At 42.3% G+C, this 24,586-nt stretch overlaps 1 protein-coding gene across 3 annotated transcripts in view; it reads left to right on the forward strand.

The window, feature by feature from the left end:
• Positions 1-24,586, forward strand: part of DIDO1 (death inducer-obliterator 1) — a 91,989-nt gene that overhangs the window by 37,149 nt on the left and 30,254 nt on the right. For all 3 annotated transcript variants that reach the window (XM_073607474.1, XM_073607475.1, XM_073607476.1), the window contains 3 exons: positions 2,197-2,512; positions 3,414-3,701; positions 8,148-8,367. In XM_073607474.1, the coding sequence (XP_073463575.1) occupies positions 2,197-2,512; positions 3,414-3,701; positions 8,148-8,367 (824 nt within the window). The remainder of the gene's footprint in view (positions 1-2,196; positions 2,513-3,413; positions 3,702-8,147; positions 8,368-24,586) is intronic.

The raw sequence follows: 24,586 nt of genomic DNA on the forward strand, positions 1-24,586 counted from the left end.
ATCAGTCGCCCTCTGTAGGCCGGGTGGGCGTGGAAAGAGTTTTAAATATGTTGGGGGGGGGGTACCGCTTTTCTGTACACATTCTGGTGACTCCACTACAGCCTATTTTAATTATTAAGCTGCCTGTACATGGATTAAAATTCAGGAGGTTCAAGAGGAACCTGATGAATTGAAGTCCACGTATGGCTAGGTTGGTTGCACAGTATCCATCAACAGCCCTGTTGGAAAATTTCTGCTCGATAAGGCAATAGACTGCAGTTCTAAGTGTATTCTGATTGTAAGTCTCCCCATTGTTCGAATACAAAGACACAGGAGGGAGGATTCCCTCATTCACCTCAATTGTGTGGATGGGGCAATCGGGCCAGGTGTTTTTTTTTTTTTTTTTTTTTTTCTTCTTTTCAACCAGACTCCTTTTGGCCAGTCTTACAGAGGTTGTAAAGGTTTGTGTTTTTTCACCTTAATGCATCCTATGCAGGTGAAAAAACTTCTTCTGGCAGTGACCAGTGCCCCTGTTTTACTTACCTGAGCCCCGTAATTCCCTCGGCGGAGACACGCTTTCCCTCTCTGCATGGGGTCCCGGTTCTTGATTGGATAGATGGATAGCAGCGCAGCCATTGGCTCCCGCTGCTGTCAATCAAATCCAATGACGCAGGGGCCGGCATTCGTGTCTATGGACGCAAATGCTGGACTTGGGAGCGCGCCCGCACGATAACTCCCCTGGGAGAGCGCTTCTCCTAGGGCAGTGATGGCGAACCTTGGCACCCCTGTTGTTTTGGAACTACATTTCCCATGATGCTCCACTATACTGCAGAGTGCATGAGCATCATGGGAAATGTAGTTGCAAAACATCTGGGGTGCCAAAGTTCGCCATCACTGTCCTAGGGGGGTATCTGATGCAAGTAGGAGCCGCAGAAGGACCCCAGAAGAGGATGATCGTGGCCACTGTGTAAAACGAGCTGCACAGTGGAGGGAATATATGACACGTGTTATTTTAATTAAATAAAATATAGAGGTTTACAATCACTTTAAGTCCCATACACACGATACGAAAATCGGAAGTAAAATTTCATCCGAACAATCTGACGATTTTAGTACGGTGCTTTCGACAGCCGTTTCCGATTTTTATATATATATATATATATATATATATATATATATATATATATATATATATATATATATATATATATATATATATATATATATATATATATATTACATGTACAAAAACTGGATGTGCAGACAATAAAATTTTTAATTGTACGTGAACACAACATTAAATTTTCGTATAATTAGTACGGTGTTCATCCGAAAAAAAATCATAGGAGAAAGAGAAACGAAAGAATACATTTAGAACTATTCAACACGTTACGTCACTTCTGAAGTTGAATTCTGTCGTACGAGAATTTTCATATAAGGAGTAACTTTCGACATGAGACTACCATGCTACAAAAAACGGATGTCCGAAGAGTTGATCATGTGTACGAGGCTTTAGGCAGGCCATACATGGGTCGCATTTCGAAAATTTTCTTTAAAAAATCTTATCTAAGAAATTTTGTTTGAATTTCGCACCATTAGTGGACTGCAGCAACAGCCGATTTTCGTGCAGCCATCGAATTTGAGTAATCGGACATGTTGGAAATTAAAAAACAAAAAAAAACCCAAAAAAACAATCTTCTAATCAATGATGGGAGAATCGTGCGAGAAATGTGCGAGAAATGTAATCGAAAAAGAAATGTGCAAGAAAAGAAAATTCCCAGAAAGAAAGAAGATTCAAAGCCATGAAAATGCTTTATGTAGCAACATGAGGTGAAATTGAAGGTTTGGTCGAATTTCGATATCAATGGTGGCACCATAGGATCACAAAACGCACAACATTTCTGATTTTCGAAAGAAAATTCTTTCAAAATTTGACCCATGTATGGCCAGCCTTAATCAGGATAGGCTTCCACTTTTATAAAGCTGTTTATTTTTTAATAGGCGATAGTCAAGTCAGAAATGTTAACTGCTGTGTGGAGAATGAGTAGTCCTACCTGGAGACCAAGCCATGCTAAAATGAAAATGTTTATTAGCTGCTTAAATCTCAGAGCTGGGCAGAGTGAAGTCTTTGGAAGGAATTTTGTTAATTTTTAGAATACTTGAAGTACAGCAACTAGTTTTAATGATTGTGTGACATAAGTGTGTTTTGTCTTTTAGGTTTATGATCTGCTGTGACAGATGTGAAGAATGGTTTCATGGTGATTGTGTCGGTATTACTGAAAGACGCGGGCAACTACTTGAAAGAGATGGGGAGGATTATATTTGCCCCAACTGCACTGTCCCACAAGGGCATGATGAAAGTAATACAGACATTAACCAGCGAGAGCAGGCCATCACGGCAAACGTCACTTTTCTTTCTGGAGCCAACACCATGTCTTCTGTGGAGCATAGCATGCCTGATCAGGGGATCAAGGGTAGAATTGAGAAGGCTACACATCCTACTGGCAAGAAGAAACTGAAAATATTTCATCCTGTAAGTATTCTGTATGGGTCTGCACATAAAGAATCCTGTATAGCTGAAATGTAATGCTTGCCTATTGGAGCATCAAGTTCTGCCAGAGTCTCATATTGCACTTTTGAATAAAGGAGTCTACCTCTCCCACGAACAAGATTGTATTGAATTTTGGGGATGTTGGACTATGCCCTGTCTCCTGCGCCATTCCTTTTTAAGTGCTGGTTGCCTTAGCAGAGGCATCAAGAAGAGGTCAAGATTAGGCCAGTCTTTCCTTACTTCAATGTGCTTTGGCAACATCTAAAAAGGTTCACAGGGTTAGAGGAGACCTTTTAAAAGAGGAGTACTGGATTAGAAAAAATTAAGCAATTGTACTTGCCTAGATGGCTGCAGCACTGAGCGATCAAACACAGCTGATTGCTCAGTTCTCGGTCTTGAACCTTCAGAGAGCTGGTGACTGTCAGTCTCTAGCTCTCTGCTCTGACCCCCCAGCACTCACTGGAGTGCCTGGCTGTAGAGGGGGCAGGCGTGGCTGGCTCGGGCTCCCAGCATCTCGAGAGGCTGAGCCAGGTACCTGTCCAGGCTTCTAGGCAGATCCCAACCATATTTTTAGAGCCTGGACCGGGTCTGACGTCAGCCAACAGTGGGCTTTTAGCCTGTTGTAGGATGAAAACTGGTCAGGGGAGTGCATAACTAACTTTAGTCCTGTGATGCATAGTAGTAGTATACTATCACCATACTTCTCCTTTAACTGTTTGGCTTAATGAAAAGGTAACAGTGCTGTACTTTGTTTTCCAAGGATATTCCTCAAATATTGCTAGTGAGTCTAGTGTCACTGTTATAATGAACGCCCTTTAGCAGAAAAGGCATGAGCAGCTGTTTCTTTTCTGAGGGCCTCATATCTTCCTGTGTTGTGTTGTAGGTGGAGATTCCTAACTTAACTGACCTGCCCACTGAAGTCGGTGAAACGACCGAGGTCTCTCGTGAGGTTCCCACTGCTGCTCAGGCACCAGTGTCTCTTAATGTGGCCAAGTGCATTGGACCAGGCTGTTCGAACCTTGCCCTTCGTGACTCTGTGTATTGCAGCCATGACTGTATACTTAAACATGCTGCTGAAACAATGAAATCACTTAGCACAGGCAAAGACGCCAAGCCCAAGGAAAAAGTCAAGGTAAAAACTGAGAAGTCATCCCCACCACCTAAATCCCAGGTAAGTAGTTTTACTTCATCTGGCTTTTTCAACATTTCTGTTAAAGCTTGCTGACTATGTAGCACATATTTGTTTCTATTGCTAGGGTTCCATGGCAGGGGCCTCTATAGAATGGGATTGCAATAATCTTTGGTAAAATACAAGCTAGTATCAAAAAGTTTCCAGACTAGGTCTGTTTTACAAGAAGTACTTTATCTACATTTACACACTATAACCTTCAAAATAGTCCCCTTGCACAGCAATACAGCCCTCCCAGCGTTCCCGCCACTTCTGGTATGTGGAAGTCGTCTTTTGGAAGCGTGAAGCACCTTTTTGCGATTTACGCTTTATCTCCCTAATGGTGTGTGAAGTGAGATCATGTTATCTCCGGGGAGAAACTCGTGTGAGGAGCACTTGGTGACCGGGTGCATTGTCGTCGTGGAGCATCCAGTTTTTCATGTTTGCTCTTTGCTTTAACTTGCTGTCCATGATGAAATACCAGATGTGATAACGCACGTGGTCAGAATAGCACCAGTTGCGCAGCCCCCGATGTACACAGGACGATGTCTTCTGGCACACTGGCTTATGAAGGGCGATGCTCCCTGTAGCTGTGCATGCAACCTTGTGCTGCCATCTGTTGGCATGTTACAAAACTAGTCTCAAAACTTTTTGATACCAGCTCGTATACAAATATTTAAGTTGAAAATGTAACTTCTTCTTTATACAGTGTGAGCATGCCTTATAGTTCTTCCAGTTAGCACCCCATTCTATGTTATACTCAGATCCCTATGTCACAATGCAGAACTTAAGTTGGGTCAATTAATAGCTAAGCAGATTTGTGGTTAGTCATGTAAATCCTCACTTGTATTTTAAGGTTTTCATATCCCTTCTCTTAAAATAACCTTTCCAGAAAGAAGTTTTCACATTACGAATGAAGCCAAATTTGTAGTGACTGGAATGCACCATGTACTGACTGCACGCCCTACAAGTTGTATCACGCTTGTGCCCCTGAGCTACTATTAATTGTAGTTACATTTTAATTGAAGTATGCTTGGTTTGGAGTGGTGACACTGCCAAAATGCTTTCATTAAAATTCCTAGTGAACTTTGATCTGTTAGTAAAGTTTAGTGTTAATGCTGGCTATACATGCCTCAGTGGTTGCACAGTCCTTGCTTGACTGTAACCAAGAAATTTGCTGATCTGGCAAGCCTTCCCCAAGTACAGTTTTTCAGTGCAGAGTTGCAGAGGTAATGACAGATGTATTTTTTAAACAATGGTGCAAATTGTTTAGATTTGAACTACGGGATAAGCAGATATATTGTGAATAGAGGGAAGATGAGTATTCTTGAATCTTGGTGTGCCAAGTAGATTTTTTTTTTCCCAGATCTGTGCAGTAATCTAGTGTGAAGCCTTGCTTAGGTGTATGAGCTTCCTGTAATAAAGACCGCTCACTGCTGCTGTCTCATCGTGTGTAGGGTGACTGGTTTAGTTTCTGCCCCCTTTTTATATAGTTTTCTGCCAGCAGCCTGCTGGGTCTTGCCCACAACTCTGCTCTGTACACAGGCCATGTACAGCACAGTGATGTCACTACTACTTTACAAGTTTATATCTGGGTTTGTACAGGTATTTGGTGCATATGAAGTGTATTTATACCCTCTTTGTCTACTGAGATCTATTTTAAGGGCGTTTTTTTTTCCCTCAAGTTCCGCTTTAGGCATAAATGGCTTCTGTGTTGTGTGGTGTTTTTTTTTTTTTTTTGTTTGTGTGTTTTTGCACACCTTTCCAAAATCATTAAAACAAAACGCATGCACTATTTACTACTGTGTGATTTAATTTAATTATGATACTCAGATTTTTTTTTTCTCAACCTGTGGTCCCCCAGCTGTTGTGGAACTACAGGTCCCATCATGGCTCTGCCTTTGGGAGTCATGCTTGTAACTGTCAACCTTGCAATGCCTCATGGGACTTCCGCAACAACTGGAGGGCCACAGGTTGAGCACCCATGTGCTAAATGTTTTATCACATGAATCAGCTTAATGTGTGGAATGGAGAATGTACATTTATATTTGACTTTTGTGGTATTTTGAATGCAGTCAGTTCATGGATTTTAATACTGGCTAGCACCTGCTTAAAACACTGAAAGTGTTGGTAAAGGCTTGTTGTTTTTTTTGTTTTGTTTTTTTTATAAACCAAACATGTTATACTTACCTGCTCTGTGCAGTGGTTTTGCACAGAGCAGCCTGAATCCTCCATTTCTTGGGTCCCCTGGCAGCATCCAGGCCCCTCCCTCCTGTTGAATGCCCCCACAGCAAGCAGCTTGCTGTGGGGGCACACAGAGCTCCACCCCCGCTCTCTCCTCATTGGCTCACTGGCTGTGATTGATGGCTCCCGCTGCTGCCTCAGCCAATGAGGAGTGAGAGTACCCGGATAGCCAAGGCTGTCGGGCACATCGCTGGATTGCAATGGGGCTCAGGTATTGGGCTGGGGGGGCTGCTGCACCACAGGTTTTTTTTACCTTCATGGATAGAATGAATGGAGGTAAAAAAAAAACCTTCAGCCTTTACAACCACCTTAAAGGGATTGTAAAGGCAGAAATGTTTTATCTTAATGCATTCTATGCATTAAGATGAGATAAACCTTCTGTGTGCAGCAGCACCCCTGTTACAAGCCTTTACAATTACTTTAAGAGTCTGAGAACAAAAAGAGCCCTCTGATCTATTGATCATATAGATAAAGAAATACAGTCAGCGCTTAAAGTGAACACTGCCCAAGATATTTCTATCTTTTTATGTGTGTTTTTATAAATCCTAGTTTCTATCACTTTTATGTTACTTATTCTATCAGAAGTAACTGGTTGATCCTGCCAGTCACCTTCTGAACTGACCACACAAAGCACAAGCTGATGTGTGCTTGCATGGTTAGTTTGAATCCTTTGGCTGGCCATTCAGAGATACAGGACACTGTGCAGGCACACAGCATCCCTGGATTGGGTAGTTTGTTCAGCCACTGCACCACCTGACTAATCACAGCTTGCTGCTGGCACACACTCTTTCCCAATCCCTTTCTTGAGCACACCCTCCTGCTCAAGCACAGACTGCTTCTTGCCTCTGGCTGAACAGACTATGCAATATAGGCACAATGTGTGTCTATAACACTGTGTAGCCCTGCCCCCCACTATCAGGAAGAAGAGATGACTGGTCACACGACAGACCCTTTTACCCTTGTAAAAAGGTAAGAAAGCATTTCTGAAGCTAAAACCGCTATGGTCCCTGCTTAGTTGTATAGGAAAGTGTCTAAAACATTGTATTTTTCAAACTACATGAAGTATTAAGTGGGGGGAAAAATGGTTTCACATCTTGGTGATATTTGCATATGCACATTGCATAGTTGAATAACCAATACAGTTTAGCAATTTGTCCTCATATCTCCATTGGTACAGTTGACAGAGCAGTTTTAGGTTTTTAAATATACTGTTTTAACAGTCCCCTTTTTTTTTTCCTACGCTGGAAGAGCTGCCCTCCTAAACCAGACACCACATGTGGGGCTACATCCCCACCCCTCAAACCCATAAATCATTTTTTAACCTTCTATTAAGAGTGGTGAATTGTAAGATCTTTTACTTTGGTAGACAGAGAGTAGCGTTGTGTCGGTTATGGCAGTGCTCTAGAAGTCCACAGTTGTGTGCAATTAGGTTGTTTTGTATTGTGATTTTTGGAATGTTGCATTAAAGAGAAGCACTAGAAGAGGGTGCTCAACCTTTTGAAGAGGGCGGGCCACTTGAGTAATGAAGTTTGATTTTATATATATAATTTTATTTTGAATAGCATAATGAAGATTTTAAACGACACTCAGATCATCATTTTTTGTGGGACCAATCCCCGTTGGATGTTCACCCACTGTAAATCACAAAAATCAAATTTGTTTTTATAATCAGATTGACATTAATCCCAATCTCATGCTCAGGTGTGACCAGCCAAAAAAAGCTCTGAACCAGTGTTGCAGCTTTGTTATATGAGGGTCTTTGCAGCCATCCCTTGAATTGCCAAAATAAGGAAACCAACAGACCAGGGATGCGCATGCCCTAGTAGTGCAATAAACTTAAGCAAAGATGAAATAAGAATTCACCTTCAGAACCCCTGTATAGATGTAATCCACTCGGCTAAAGGCTCCTCTAGGCCTGTTTTAGGAAAGAAAGTGAAGAGCGGGGAGCCGGCCACAATAACGGCTTGTGTATGACAGCTGCTGGGGTTATGGAGGATCGGCAATCCTTCAGTAGACCGGAAGGAAGCTGTGCTACTTGCCATAGGTTTGAGTTTGTGGGCCATGGGTTGAGCATGCCTGTGCTAGATATTACAATTTTTTTTTTTTAAATAATGTTTTTGCCCCATATACTTGAATTCACTTCAATGCTGCAAGATGGTGTTTTTTTTTTTTTTAAGGTTTAACTTTTGTGTGCATTTATTACAGGCTCCTTCGAAACCAACAGTTGTGCAGAAAGCCGCAGCTGAAAAAATGGACAGCCTCAAGCATTGTGTTGTAGTTATCCCGAAGATAGAGACAGAAGGGTCCAGCGATGAGCCATCGGAGGAGTACAGCAGCAGCACACCTTCTTGGGAGAGTGACCATAATTACATTGCTGTAAAGCCAGAAAAAACTGCTGCCATTTCATCCACACTATTTTACAAATGTATGTATCACTTAGGAATATTACCCCTAGCACACACACATCTGATCACACACACCACTACTGGTTACATTACACTGGTACATTCCACATTAATCCTGGTTAGTATGAGGTTCGGAATCCTTGTGGAGGGCCAGGTAAGAAAGCATTCCCATTTAGATCCTGGACGTGTGCTCTAGGGGTTAAAAAAAAAGGTAAGTATGTAGTGCAGGCACTTGCTTAGGTGTACGGACAGGACTATAGAAAGCATGTAGTTGTCTGCATTTAATCATGAGAACTGCACAGCCTGCTTGAATGGTACTGATGTGCTGACGAATTGGATCAGGATCAGGCTAGCAGCCAATGTAACATATTCAAGTCATGCTGGCAGTCTGATAATGTACGCGGCCTTTTGATCTTTCATTAATGCCTTCTACCTTTTATCCTAAAGTATATGTAACATCAAAACCTTTGTAGTTTTGGAGAGGGTTACTAGCCCTGTCAGTTTTGTGTTCCCTTTGATGCCCCACTGAGTAGGGTTCCCTTAATAGAAAAGTAAAAGTAATTATACTTGCCTAGGTGTATGCAGCATTATTCTGATGCTGCATCTGTCCCCGCCGGCTTTTACGGCCCCTTTCACACAGGGCACGTCTGTTTTGACGGACTCCGCTTGCTCAGCAGGGATCGATCTGTTGATCTCCACTGAGCTGGCAGATGACAGGTCTGTCTCTTCTCACTGTGCAGAGGGATGGACCTGTCAGAGCCCCACTGTTCTCTATCCACCTGTCCGCTTTAATCCGATCCCCCAGACAGAAAAAGGGTTTCCATCCGTCTGGATTTGGCCGACTGGATAGCGCCGGATGTCAGAGGACATGTTATTGCTGACATCCCTCGCTCAGTAGAGGTGCATGAAGCGTTCGCTCAGGTCCGCCTGAAAAATGGACAGGCGGATCTGATCGGACAGCATGTGTGAAAGGGCCCTAAAGTATAACTAAAGGCAAAACTTTCTTTAGTTTTGGATAGAGTGCAGAGGGAACACCTGTCAGGTTTAATTGCTATCTGTGCCCCTTTAAAGAGATTCCCCCTCTTTATTTGTCCTGTTTACTGTTATGATTGAAAGTGAAAGAAAATCCCAAATTCAGTCCTCAGAAAAGGAAAAGAAGAAAAATCTTCCAATGTGGACACTAATTCTAGTGACCTGGGGGGCCCCAAGGAATTCCCTTAATTTGCAGGGATTTCCTCTAACTTCCTGTTTGGCTATGGAACAGGAAGTGAAGGGAAATCGCTGCAATGGGACACAAACATCTGACAGGTTATAATCCTCCCTTACTCTATCCAAAATGAAAAAAAATGCCTGTTCTTTAACCGCTTCCTGACCGCCGCACGCCGATATATGTTGGCACAATGGCAGCGGTGGGCGTACCTGTACACCGCCTTTAGTTTGCGGGCTAGTGGGATTGAGTGCGTCGAGTACTGCGTGACCGTGCCCGCGGTGTCCCGCGATCGTGGCATGGAGAGGCAGAACAGGGAGATGCCTATGTAAACAAGGCATTTCCATGTTCTGCCTAGCAACATGACAGATCTACTTCTCCCTGTCATCGGGAGCAGTGATCTGTCATGTTGTAGTGAGCCCACCCCCCTACAGTTAGAATCACTCCCTAGGACACACTTAACCTATTGATCATCCCCTAGTGTTTAACCCCTTCCCTGCCAGTCTCATTCACACAGTAGTCAGAGCACTTTTATAGCCCCGATCGCTGTATAAATAATGGTGTCAAGTGTCCGATGTGTCTGCCGCAATGTCGCAGTCACGATAAAAATCTCAGATCCCTGCCATTACTAATAATAAAAATATATATATAAATGCCATAAATCTATCCCCTATTTTGTAGACGCTATAACTTTTGCACAAACCAATCCATATACACTTATTGTGATTTTATTTTATTTTTTTTTTTTTTTTACCAAAATATGTAGAATACATATCTGCCTAAACTGAGGAAAAAATTTTTGTGTTTTTATATATTTTTTTGGGGATATTTATTATAGCAAAAAGTATTGCTTTTTTTTCAAAATTGTCGCTCTTTTTTTGTTTTTAGCACAAAGGTGATCAAATACCACCAATAGAAAGCTCCATTTGTGGGGGAAAAAAAGAATGCGGTCGTGCGATGCTGTAGCCAAACAAAATTGACGTCCTTTTTTTTTTTTTTTTCTCACAAATAGAGCTTTCTTTTGGTGGTATTTGATCACCCCTGTGTTTTGTTTTTTTTTGTGCTATAAACAAAACAATTTTGAAAAAAAAAAAACCTGTGTTTTTTTACTTTTTGCTATAATAAATATCCCACGTTTAAAAAAAAAAAAAATATAATAATAATTTTTCCTCAGTTTAGGCTGATATGTATTCTACATATTTTTGGTAAAAAAAAAAAAAAAAAAAACGCAATAAGCGTACATTGATTGGTTTGCGCAAAGTTATTGTGTCTACAAAATGGGGGGATAGATTTATGGCTTTTTACTACTAGTAATGGTGGTGATCGCGGTACAACTGAGGTCCGGAACTGGTTAAAGCACAACTAAACCCCCCTAGCGTCTACGGCTAAGGATTTGATGCGCATTTGCCACGATGCGGTATATGACACCAACCATTTGATGGCTTGTCATTTGGTTGAGCGCTAACCTAAGCACACTAGTTTGTGTAACAGTTCTTTAAGGTATGCCTTGAATGAAACTGTTTTGGGAAACCTCTGAGTTTAATTCCACTTTATACATAATGTATAATCTGACATGAAGTTTATCAGTGTTGGGGAAAATCCTCTCCCAGGCAGTTGTCACCACAAGAATTCCCTTCTGTTCCTGTGCCAAGGACAACTCAAAGTTTTTCCAAGTTTTAATCTGAAGCAGTGGTCACTGCAGACAGCAGTAAAAGCCAGACAGGGGTAATAACCCTTTACCAACAACTTTAGATACTTAAAACTGGTATAAGTAACTTCAGCCTGGTTATACAAGGCCTTGTTACATTGACAACCACTAGATGGCAGTGTAGATTACAAACTATAGTTTTTGGCCTTGTTCTGTTTTGAAATGTCTGTTCCATGCTACCTAATGTGATTTGAAAGAAGATCTTTTCCTTCTAATCAGCGCAGATGGCTTATCGGGTAAGTGATGATGGACCTAAAATGTTTTCTTTTTGACAGAAGAATAATTAAAGAAAACCGTAACACACCTTTATTTGAAATTTTGTTTGTATCCACACTGTTTTACACTAGTATGTGTGATTTTATTTTTTATTATTCAGTCCCAAACAAAAACTCTCAGTTCATATTTGCTGTGGAATCTGCTGTGTGTAGTGGGCTGTGTTACACCTAGAACAATCAAGTTTCATTCATTGGCACTCAATGTTTAAAATGGTTGTAAACCTCAGACATGAAATATGAACCAAGCAATATCCCTCCTATATGGTACAGAGCACTGAGTGTCGTTTCTGTCTGCTGCTCCATTCCTCTACTATAAGCATGAGTCACTTCTGATGAGTTTTCCTGACACCAAGAGAAAAATGGTGACGGGAGGGAGCTCCAGTACAGTTTGGCATCCTCCGCTGTGTGCTGTATAAAAAGGTTTGGGTGCCTTCCCTCCAATCGGCTCTCACTGATGTAACTTCAGCTCTTTGCCCCCTTTTCCGAGCTGAGAGATCCTGTGTAAATTCTGCACTTCGGATGTAGGGGAAAGAGGACTGTAGGCAAATGGGTACAACTTCTGTAGGACGATTTGTTTAATCTCTGTGTATCACATAAGGCCAGTCACTTCACTGGGTACATGTAGGGGCTTTACAACCACTTTAATGTTCTGTAATTGGTTTCATGGTTAAATTGCTTCATCCTACATAATACGTTTTAAGCTAATGTACTATTATACAGGATTTATATAGCTCCAACAGTTTGCGCCGAACAAAATGAAGGCAGACATTACAGTTACATTACAATTTGGCACAAGAGGAATCAGAGGGCCCTGATCGTTAGAGCTTACAATCTAAAAAGGGAGGGTCAAATGATACAAAAGGTAATAGCTGTTGGGGATGAGCTGATGGAGGAAGTAAAACAGTGTATAAGGAGGAGGATAGGCTTCTTTAAAGAGAAGGGTTTTCAGGGATAGTCTAAAGATGGATAGATTAGGGGACAGTCGGACCCATTGGGGTAGGGAGTTCCAAAGGATGGGAGAAGCTCTGGAGGTGAGCATGGGAGGAGGTGACAAGGGAGCTACAGAGCAGGAGGTCTTGGGAGGACCGAAGAGAGCGGCTTGTTTGGTATTTTGGGACTAGGTTAGTGATGTAGCTGGGGGCAGAGTTGTGGATGGCTTTGTAAATTATTGTTATTACTTTGAATTTTATTTGTTGGGTGAGTGGAAGCCAGTGGCGGGATTGGCAGAGAGGGGTGGAGGACACTGAATGGTTGGTAAGGTGGCTGAGTCCTGCAGTGGCATTCATTATGGACTGAAGGGGGGATGGTCCATGTTGAAGGTAATCCAATGAGGAGGGAGTTTGAGTAGTCTAGGTGAGAGATGACCAGGGAGTGAATTAGAAGCTTGATGGTGTCATTAGTTAAAAAGGGGCATATTCTGGAAATGTTGGGCGTAAAATGTATTAAAAAGGCATCAAAAGCCACAGACCACTTTTTTGTTTGGGGTTGGTTCAGCACGGTTAGTTAACTTTGTTCCTCAATGGTAATGGTCCTTAAGCTGCAGATCTTCATCCCTGAACACTAGTTTCACTGGCACATGTTCAAATAATGTTATGTGGAACGATTACTGAGTGAATTTCAGTCACTTATCCAAGTCACTCTTTGAGTGGTATACAGAGCTACAGGATTTAGATAGTGTGGATACATAACTAATTGCATATTCTATTTTACCTATATCCATTGTCCTTCAACATCCCATCAATTACCCAACTATTATCCCTTTAATGAACAGTAATTGTTTGATATTGCCATTCTTACCTTTTCCCGTTTCTGGAATATCATCTGTACACATTGTTGCAGTTTATACATAGATATGTTTTGGGTCAGTGTTTTACAAATAACCAAAGTCGGCGACACTGCTGTAAAACTGCAAGTTCAACATCCTTTTCAAACCGGAAATGTAAGCCTGATGTGTGGACCCATTGGCCTCCTGAGGTCCTAGCTACAGTCCTGGCACCTGGAGTTGTGTGTTCATACAGCTCTTGGTGCGGCGTTCACTTGTTCAGCCCAACCGGAAGACCTTAAAGAACCAAAGATTGTACTTCATGTCTTTCGTCTTGCGTGATCATTTACAGGGCAGTGCCAGACCTGAGCGTGCAGGAAGACACAGAAAGGTAAAGGTTTGTTACACTGTTTTAACCGTAAATCAGTTGGAAGATGAAGCAAAAGATATCCAAACTATTCTATTGAGAGCAATTCTGGCAGAGCCTTTTATGTATTAAATACCTATTCTTAGGAGACCGTGGAATAGATACATAGAAGACCGACGGCAGAAAAAGACCAAGACAAAACCAAAGCCACAGTGTTGTCGTCAGCCCCCCTTTTTTTTGGCAATAAACATTAGTTGTCAGTTTGGTACACTTAATGGGCTTAATATAGCAGCCGATAACGCATAGCAACAAGTCAGAGCTTTTTATCATTTTTCTCTGCCCTAAATGGGGTGCTATGGATACCTATACATAACTGAAGTAGTATTAAATGCCTCTCATAAGAAAATGATATTGCTATAGTAATCGGTTTCTAAACCTTGAACATACCTGTGCATCTTGATCGAGATTGGTCAAATGTTTGCTCCAGTAGATGGATGATAACCAGCAGTATGCAAGCAACGTCTACCAGCATCATCCTGAAATATTTCTTATTCTAAATAGGAATATTTATTCTGCCTCTCTTTAGGTAGGTCAGTTTTAGCTCATGAATAGGTGGATTTGTTGTAAACTAGCATAGCAGAAATTTTCTGTTTCAAATGAATTAAAGTCTTATGCTTCTACTGCCAACACCCATTCTGGACCATCTTAAAGGTTAAGTTTGCCTTTGTTGACATGTTACACCCGTATTTAGGGTGTAACATGTGTCAGCCTCTGCAGCTTTCACCCTGATGTCACACTCGGCGTGACAGTGGGCAGGGGATCCTCTCTCCACACCCACTGTCGCAATTCAAAAACGGCGTGGCCGTGTGGGGCTCTGCCACACAGCCGTATCGTTCGCTAAGATTCTAATAAATGAATGAACTTCATGACCGTCAGCCATTGCTGTAAGGGTGGTGATCCAGTGCTCTCGTAGTTCATTCACAAGCCCTGCAGCTTTGAAACTGATAAGCCCCTAGGAAGGTCTGGGTTGAAAGCTGCAGGGCTTGTCTGTAGAAGCCTGACATTGCTCCACTGATCATGGGTGCAGTGCTTCCCAGGCTCGTGCAGCAAAAAAATGCACGTTTTTTTTCCTGCAAAAATGTGCATTTATTTTTCTAAAAAGTGAACTTATCGTTTAAGTCCTGAAGGGCCAGCTGTTGCTTCTTATTGGCCTGCCAGCTTTTTACGCATGCATACTTTTTACTATTGGTGTTTAAAATGTGTAGTTTCATGGCCAAAACTTCTTCCATATTTTCATACTCAGACTTTTTTCACCATTTAGGTTGGCCATAGATGGCTGGAAACTTGGCAGGTTTAGCAGACAGGAGGGATTTCGATCTATCTATGGTCGTTCCCATTCCAGAGAAATCCATCTTATGATTTACTTCTCCTAAACTGGCTTGTAGGAAAAATTTCATTCAATCAGCACTGCAACTAAGTGGCTGTAGTGTAGATCTGTGTTTTCTGACATTGAGGCCGGGTTCACACCAGTCCGGTGCGAATTCCAGCTCCGTTTTCTCTGCGAAGAGAAAAGGCAGCTGTTCAGCAGTGCCTCTCCGTTTTATCTTTGGATCAGCTGAGCAGGGAGGTGGGAGGAGAAGGAGAGAATGCCTGTTCACAAGGGAATGCATCTGTGAATCAGATGCGTTCCCATAGAAGATAATGTGCTGGTAATTTGCACCATAATGCCCAGAAAACACAAATTTTTTGGGCAATGTGCAGTGCGAATGCAACGCACATATGTGAACCAGCCTCATTCAAATGAAGGTATTTTAAAATGTCCTGTGAGTTGGATGTGGTGTAAGCCGCATCTAATTCGCATAGGTGTGAATAGGGCCTTAAGGAGTCCCGACTGCCAGAATACAATAACACATCAAGGAAGGGTTCTCTATCCACCTTGCTTGTGTGGCTGGGGGGGACCAAATACCAATTAAAGATGGTGTATAAGCCAGTAAGCACCTGTGAATAAATGCACTTTTTCACCCTGAAAATAGAGGGCAAATCATGTGTGCGTGTTATACGCCAATATTTTACCTGGGCTGCCTCGGAGGATGGGGGGGGGGGGGGATGTGCAAGTGCCGCCAGATTACACAGAGCCGGGATCTCCTGTTTACTCTGTGCTTGCGGTCAAAGTCCCAGGTCCTAGTATAGATGTCACATGTCCATTGGCATTGGGCCAGTTTTCTGTCTATCATTGGAGCTGGTCCAGGAGGAGGGCCTGTAGGTGACTGCGAGCGCAGAATAAACAGGAGATCCCTACGCCCTGTAATCCGGCACTGATCAGGCTGCATTGATGGGCACTGACCCTTATTTTCCTTCAAAAGTTCTTTATTTAAAATAAGTTTTTTATTTTTTTTTTTTCTCCCTGAAACTTCCCTCTTAACATTAAGGTGCGTGTTTATACGCCGATATATACGGTATTTCTCAGCTGTAATGAGAAATAGAAAACTAATTGCACAAACCCAAGGATTCAGGTTCAGCAGGAGCACCTATCTGGGGAGAACCTGGGTCTTTAGATATTGCGATTATGTTATCTTGTATATATTTTGTGCTATACCGTGCACTATGTAGAAATGTACTAAAGGGGTTAAGCCACTTCAGCCTGTGACTATTCTTTTTGTAAATCACCCTGAACATCTGAAAAGTGCAACCACTGGAATCCCAGGCATCTAGTTAACAAAGTCTGGTATGGGGATAGCAAGAGCTGCTTTAAAAATCAATGTAGTTCTGTACACTCCTTTCGGCTTTTATATGTGCTGCAGTTGCGTCAAATGGATGGCACTGTCCTCAGGTGATCTGTACACCACACTAGCTCTGAATCTACTGCATGTATCAAGATAGAGAATACTTGTTCTCTGGGGGACAGGATCATGAGCATGACGTTTGTGAATGGTGAGACTGCTTTTAAGGAGTGGATTAGGATTCTCAAAATGTAACTGCTTGGGTACCAGTAGGGCACATATAATCCTGCGCTGGGACACACTGCCCTGAGTGATAAAGAATTTCAGGTATGGATATTTTATACATCGTTACATTGGTCTAGCCTCACTAAAGTGAAGTGCCTCTCCAGTGATCTCCTCTTGATTCTGAGCCCCGTGCTGAGAATGTTCTCTGGATGAGGTGGGGCAGTGACATCACGTTGTTCACCTTGTCCAATTGGTAAATGCTTTGCATCAATTCAGAAAATCCAAAGCATTCACTTGAATGGTGCCCATGCTAAATGGCCAATCTCCTGTGTTCGCAGTGCAGCAGCTTAGCATGGGACCCAGAAGCTAGTGGAGATCACTGGAGTAGTGGTTCCTACTTCAGTGATTCCAGGGGCATTGGCCAGGTATGGTGTATATACATAGTTGCATTGTAACTACGTATAACCCCTTAACATGGTGCCTCCCAAACCTTTAGGAGGATTCTGATACTGGGAGGTGGGGTGGGGTTTCAGGTCATGTAACTGCTGTGATTGGCTGTCAGAACAGTCACATGATCAGAAAGCTCCCAATCGCAAGTAAACATCAGGAGCTTTCTGCTGGCCACTGGGAGTGTGCAGAGCACATTCTCGGCACAGCTTTGTATCCATTCTGGTGTGCATATATGCGACTGCTCTGTGTTAAGGCCCACCTGCCGAAAGGCCGCATATATTCATACTGCCGGCGTGAGGAGGATACATTTATCTGTACCTGGCATTCCTCCTTAACCTGCGGGCCTTTTTACATCACTGCGCCTCCAGTGGTCAGCCAGAACCCATCAAGTGAGGATGTAAAATAACATGGGAATAATATTACCACAGTCGTACAGATTGTGAATACACTTAATCCCAACCCATGTAATTTTGGTCTTTCTTGGTCCTGTGTAACCTTAGACATATTACTAGAATAACACTTGGTGTGTTCTTGGTCATGTTAGTGTGACTGTTGCGAAAATGAAAATTGCATTCCATTTTCTGCTTCAAAGAATGTCTCCAATATTGAAGTTTGTAAGCATTGGAGAAGTAATTCTTAAAATTTTGCAATAGCCAATAGTGGTCTGATAACTGTGGTGTCAGTTTTGGGACTTCATTTCTTATGGTTAAGAAGCTAGTGTGCTGGTGGTCAAACGCTGAAGATGCTGCACACATGCCCTGCAATCCGCAGATGTCCAACAACCACTGAAGTTCTTTGCCACCATATGTTGTAATTTCTCCAGACAAGTAAACTGAAGACCAGTAGGATGGCTTGAAATTGACATCTGCAAGTTGTTCAAGTGCCTGGACTGTTGTTCTTCAGATGCTGGCGGGTATAGAAAAAACTCATAATACATCATTTGCAATCAAGACTATTCCTTGGCCAGTATAGGTTAGAATACCTTCTACAGGTATGTATTGGTTCCATCCACACGTGCAGGAAAATTTATAAAGGGGTTTTGTTTGTTTTGTTTTTTTTCCCCTCCATAAGGCACGAACATACCCACTATTATGAGCAAATTAGGCATTAAGACATTTCAAAATTAAAAATACTATTTAACAAGCTATCTTCAGATGCATGCATTGACGTTTTTTGCTTTCCTAGTGATCTAATAAAACAGGTCACTTACCAACAGCTGAATAACTACTTGTGTAAAATGGAGGATAATCTGCTGTTAAATTAAAGAATATGCAGTAGTATTATGATCCCTGTTCTATTCTATGCGCAAAAAATTGGAGCATTGCCATTTCTTTCAGCTTATCTAAATATGCAAAGACAGATGAATACCAATCTATAACTATACATGTTGCACATTTATTATTGAAGGCCCATGTACACCTAGGCTAGGGGTGTCTAACTCGTTGCTCTCAAAGGGCTCGTATCTGTAAGACTATATAAATGCATTCAGGGCTCCCCCCCCAGAATAGATGCGGGAACTCATCCCGCTAAACCGCATAAAACTTGTTGACATGGCCAAATTGCACTAACAGTGTAAGGATCTTGGAGTTGATAAACACCAGGAATGCAGGGTTCAGGGGTGTGCTTTGTGCAGGGTTCAGCTCTTTCACAGGCTGTCCACATCTCACTTCCACCCCTCCTTGGTTCTGACCTGCACCTCTCCACCCCTATTTCCTGCCTCTGCATACACCTCCCTCAGCTCCTCTTTCATTGCATGGAGATTATTGTTTAGCACCTGTGTACCCAGGCAAAGATGGGGATCACAGTGCAGCTTACTACGCAATGCCCCATTCCACTTATGACCACACAGCATCTCCTTTGTCCCTGTAGTGAGTACAGGGACCTATGAAAGCCACAGAGTGTAATGCTGGCCTTGTAAACACAAGGCTTCTGTGTATGCAAGTAACGGTGGAGAGCTGAGGGCCACATGAATTGTCCTGGTGGGCTGGATTCATCCCATGGGCCTTGTGCCTAGGCAGACCTTCCTTTTCCAGCACCACACATCTGTGTTACCAAGCAGTGCACTGCAAATGCATATCGCATAGGCATGTTACTTTAGTCTAGCCTATTGGGGTACCATTGATAACGAATGGCATCGTAGCATGAGAATGCGTGCTTCCTTGTGTCAAGGTAAGACGCACATTACTCTAACACAATGCTTGAATACACATCTGTATAATTGCTTTTTTAAAGCATTCAATACTATGCATCAGTTTCTGCAAAATAGACTTGGTGCTTGGGCTGCCCATGTCTAGTGAATGTCCATAGCACTAACCACAATAAAACTTGATGTTACTGCTACACTACAAACGTATTTGGACATTATGGACCCTTGCCACATAAATACTGCAGGATCTATTAAGGGACACAGTTGAATAAGCAACCTAGGGTTATACTGCCAGTAGGAAAAATGGACACTAGGCCCCTACAAATCTCAAGGCCAGCCCCTTTGAATCAGTAGCCCCTCAAATCACTGTCATGGCTGATCTTCTCCATATATAATTAGATTGAACAGTAAGAAAATTCTACAATCAACAGTTATTTGAAGTCTTTAGTGGTATTTAACACTGAAGCATATACAGCTGGCGAGGCATACACTGTAAGAAGAACAGGAAATCACTTCTAGGCTTGTTTCTCGTAAAGAGATGGTAAACTTAGTATTTTTAAATGTGCAGCTTCTTTGATCCTTGCCTGTGTTTTAGTTTAAGCTAGTGCCATGATTGCTGCCCCCAGGTGTCCTGTTTCAAGGTGGCTCCTTTCTCTTGCAGTATCCTATGGTGCCACCCTTGCATGCAGGTACTAGCGTTGTCTCCCTACACTGTGAGCCTCAATAGAAACTCCTATGCCCATAGCCTAGGATGGCAAGCCATTCCCCTACTGCTCCTCTCTTCGGCAAGCTAACAGACTGACTCCTGACTGCATTGTCCACTCTTCAATCTTTCTTGTGAGGACTGGATGTTCAGGAAATCAGCACTGAGAGAGCAGGAGCTAGCAGTATTTAAAGTTGTAAACTTGCAAATGCTGGAGTAAGTATTTTAACAAATGAGGAATTATTTTCTGTTCAATCTGTGAAGCTAAAAATACTGAGGGTTTAATACTACTTTAAAGTGTTTGTAACCCTCAGACATGAAATATGAACAAAGCATATCCCTTTATGGTTTGTGCTCGTCTCAAGAACACGAAGTGTCATTTCTGTCTGCTGCCTTGTTCTTCTGCTATCGGTATGAGTCTCTTCTGACAAGTTTTCCTGACGCTAAGAGGAAAATGGCGATGGGAGGGCATAGCCTGGGATTGACAGCTTCAGCTCTGTTCCAGTGTCTTCTGTGAAAGTGGGTGTGTCACTTTCCTCCAATCAGCTCTCAGAGCTCTCCTCATTGATGTACCTTCAGCTTCACGCCCCCTGCTTTTTAGAGCTGAAATCACATGTATATTCTGCACTTTGGATGTAGGGGAAAGATGTCTGTAGATACAAGTACAACTTGCGTAGGATGATTTGTTTAATATCTGTGTATCACCTAAGGCCAGTCACTTCACTGGGTCTATGTAAGGGTTTACAACCACTTTAAGTTTAGCAAGCTGGGCATTGTTTTGCTATGTGAGGATTCCATCCTTTTGTGTTTCTTGGGCAGTGTATTGTCTGGTAGCTGGGAACTGTTTATACCTGGACTGCCATTTTGAATTTCCTGATGCCATCTCTTTAGGCCATAGTATGATGGTACTGCTGAGTAAGGATATACACATGTTACGGCACAGTTCTGCTTTTCCCACAGCCATTTTTTGTCATGCCTGGCTCATCCATCATTGTGCTTGTCTGCCACACATGCCTCTCTCCTGGAGTTGAGACCGCCATCCACACAAAATGGAGAACTGGAAATGGCCAGTGAGTGTGCTTCCAGACTATCAGCAATGAGACAGAGCATGTTCAAGCTGTTGTGTGTCCAGCTTGGGCTGAGTCCCAGATCTGTAATATATATAACTACTGCAGGCTTGTACATGGTAAGGTATTTATAGGTAATATTTAGACCTGACCAGATTAAGGCTTGGTCCAGCCCCACTGCTGCCACCATACAGCTGATTGCTCTAATGCAGCCTAATTTAAGGGGCACAGTGGACAGTCTTGGTTTGTGCTCTATCTGGAATTCAAGTTGTCCAACAGCCAACCTCTGATCTGGGTTGATCCAGACGCGCTCTAAGTTGGTAAACTGGCGGAACCAGCGGCTTTAATGCTGGGCTCTCCACCGGGGCAGGAGGCGTGCCCCCCCTTTTGACTATTACACTACAGAGAATCGCCAGCCCTAAAAAGCCATAACTGGATGATTTCTCTAGCTGGACGTCATGATAAAGTGGTTAAGTATGTAATTGTTTAACTTTTAAGTAGCATATGTGGTGTTAAATGGAAGGGCGTTTTGTCCTACAGCTGCAAGTGATTCACCTACTCAAGATCCAATTTGCACTATGCAATACAGGGTTTTAGCGCAGGGAAAGATTTTTCGTTGCCTATTAGGGAAACAGTCGGTACCACCAGCTGTTACTGAACCCCCACCCACCTGCCCACCTTTTCACTTCTGAATAAATAAGAGGAAAAAGTTCACTAAGATAGCCACGTCTGTAAATATTGAGGAAACAGTAGGGGGTACTACTAAAAGTATTACCAAAAGGGTGGACTTTATAGGCCAAGAAACAATGGAGTAGGAAACAATATAACCAATCAAATTTATTGAAAAAATATAAATTACAAACATTATCTTCAAAAAGGTAAAGATCGTAGCATATATGCATCTGTGGTTTTAATGCAGTGAGCCCTTGTGCGTTACGCCGTTAGACTTCTTCTGGACACGGCCAAGGTTCAAAGACGAAACCGATAAGAGAACAGATTTCTCTATCTTTATTATGGATTATATTTTTGCAAAGACTTTGAGCAGGGGCAAGCAAACGCCTATATTCCAAGTATGGACTGCAGTGTTTTGCTGTCTCCCAGGGGCACGCTCTCCATATGATGTCTTTTGTACACAGCAGGCTATTTTTGGCTGTATTAGCCATTAACAGTGCTGGATCCTACAAAGTTTCCCATACATGTGTTGGACGTTATCGCGCCCCATACATACTTGGAATATAGGCGTTTACTTGCCCCTGCTCAAAGTCTTTGCAAAAATAGTTTGAGATTCATTTAAACTTTCAAAATTCACCACTCACCTAGATCGTGGGTATATATAATGTTATAATCCAAATACAGATAGAGAAATCTGTTCTCTTATCTGTTTCGTCTTTGAACCTTGGCCGTGTCCTGAAGAAGCCTAGGGGCGAAACGCGTAACGCACAAGGGCTCACTGCATTAAAACCACAGATGCATGTATGCTACAATCTTTACCTTTTTTGAAGATAATGTTTGTAATTTATATTTTTTCAATAAATTTGATTGTTTATATTGTTTCCTACTCCATTGTTTCTTGGCCTATAAAGTCTGCCCTTTTGGTAATACTTTTAGTAGTACCCCCTACTGTTTTGCTTCTGAATACTCATTCCTCTTCCTGCCTATAGTGCAATGACTTTTGGCTCCGTGCATCTTGTTCTGTCACCTGATTGGGAAAGAGGTAAAATGCCCACTGCCACCTTTCCCAGCCAATTTGGATGCTGATTTCGGATTCTGTCAGAGGATTGTTGTCTGATACCTTTTCCCTTTCTTCGCTAGTGGATGAGATCCCATTAGACTGATTTTGGTGTTTTTACATCAGAAGAAAACTGTATCCTTAATAATCTAGGCCAGGGGTCTCCAAACTTTCTAAACAAAAGGCTAGTTTACTGTCCTTCAGTCTTTGAGGGGGCCAGACTCTAAGTAGAAAATGCCCTCGTGTCAATGAGAGTAAACGATGCCTCATCATTGGCATTGGTGGGAAGAAGAATGTCCCATTGTTGGTGGCAGAGGAAGGAATGGTGCTCCACCGTTGGTGGCAGTGGGAGGAAGAGCACCCAAGGACCAGATAAAAGCAAGCAAAGGGCCCGCAGTTTGGAGAACACTGGTCTAGGCCATTCTTTGTACTTTAAAATTAGGATGCCACTGTTCCTTCCCATACCATGTTGTCTGGACTAGGAGCTGGAGGTTTTACCAAAGTGTTGGCCTCATTGTCAGGGATACAAAGATCTCCATTTAAACTTATTCCTGACATCTCCTAGATAGATGATACTATCTTGTAAGGTAGCCTTTTTTTGTGGCCATCACTTTAGTCAGAAGGATTTCTGAGTCCTGTAGAGAGCCCCAATTTCATCTTGCACAAAATCCAGGTTGTTTTGAGACCAAGAGCTTTCTTTTTACAAAGTGTTTTGCTTTTCACCTTTTTTAATGGGGATATTTTGTTACCTTTCCCTAGTCTGACATTGATTTTCTCTCCTTTCTCTGGATGTGGTGATCATTTTTACCTTTCTGTCGCTGCTTCTTTTAGGCAGAATGTTTCCTGTTTTTTCTGTTACTGCCCACTCCACTAGCACAGTGCGTTTCTTGGGCGGTGTCATTTGTTACACTGGCTCTGTGTACCTCTGTCCTTGGCTCAGTTTGTACCCCTGCAGATGCTAATTTTGGCTGAAAGGCTCAGTAACCTGCTACTTTAATGTCTTTTTGGTGTTCCTTTATTTTGTTGGGCTGGTTTACCAGTGTACTTGCCTTTCCATTTGGACTACTTATGGATGTTCCTAGGATGCTAGTTATCAAGCTATCCCTAAGTGGACAATTGAGAAGCTGATTTTTGTACCTCCAAAAATTTTTTTTTTTTTTCTCAGAGTGCCTTGAGGTTTTTACCTTCCCCTCAAATGCTATCATTCTCTTTGGACTGCTTACTACATTTGAGCAGGTGTGATCTGCGAGGGGGTTTATAGCCTCACTGGGGGAGGTTGGCCTTCAGTTTTCTATGTGTGTAGTGTCTATTTGCTCTGTAGGTGGAAGTATAACTGGTTTTATCCTTAAGGAATGTTTTCTCAAACTGTTTTGGGGAACATATTTAGATTCAACACTTAGGGGGCTTTGTTACCTGAAATAGTATAGGAGTACTCGAGACGCCAAACGAAGAGTTTGGCTACATGGTTGCATAGTTGGGTTGAAAAAAGACAAGTCCCATCCAGTTCAACCAAAAAAAGAACATGCAATCCCATATACACAATCCTTTACCCACAGTTGATCCAAAGGAAGGCAAGAAACCCCAGCAAAGCATCATCCAATTTGCTGCAGCAGGGTAAAAAATACCTTCCTGATCCCCCGAGAGGCAATCGGATTTTCCCAGTATCAACTCTACCTATAAATGTTAGTATCCAGTTACATTATGTACATCTAAGAGAGAATCCAGGCCTTTCTTAAAGCAATCTACTGAGCTGACCAGAACCACCTCTGGAGGGAGTCTATTCCACATTTTCACAGCTCTTATTGAGAAGAAACCTTTCCGTATTTGGAGATTTAAATCTTTTTTTTTTTTTTTTCCTCTTGACGTAGAGTGCCCCCTTG

This window comes from Aquarana catesbeiana, linkage group LG12 (assembly GCF_042186555.1).
Source record: "Aquarana catesbeiana isolate 2022-GZ linkage group LG12, ASM4218655v1, whole genome shotgun sequence".
NCBI classification, from domain to species: domain Eukaryota; kingdom Metazoa; phylum Chordata; class Amphibia; order Anura; family Ranidae; genus Aquarana; species Aquarana catesbeiana.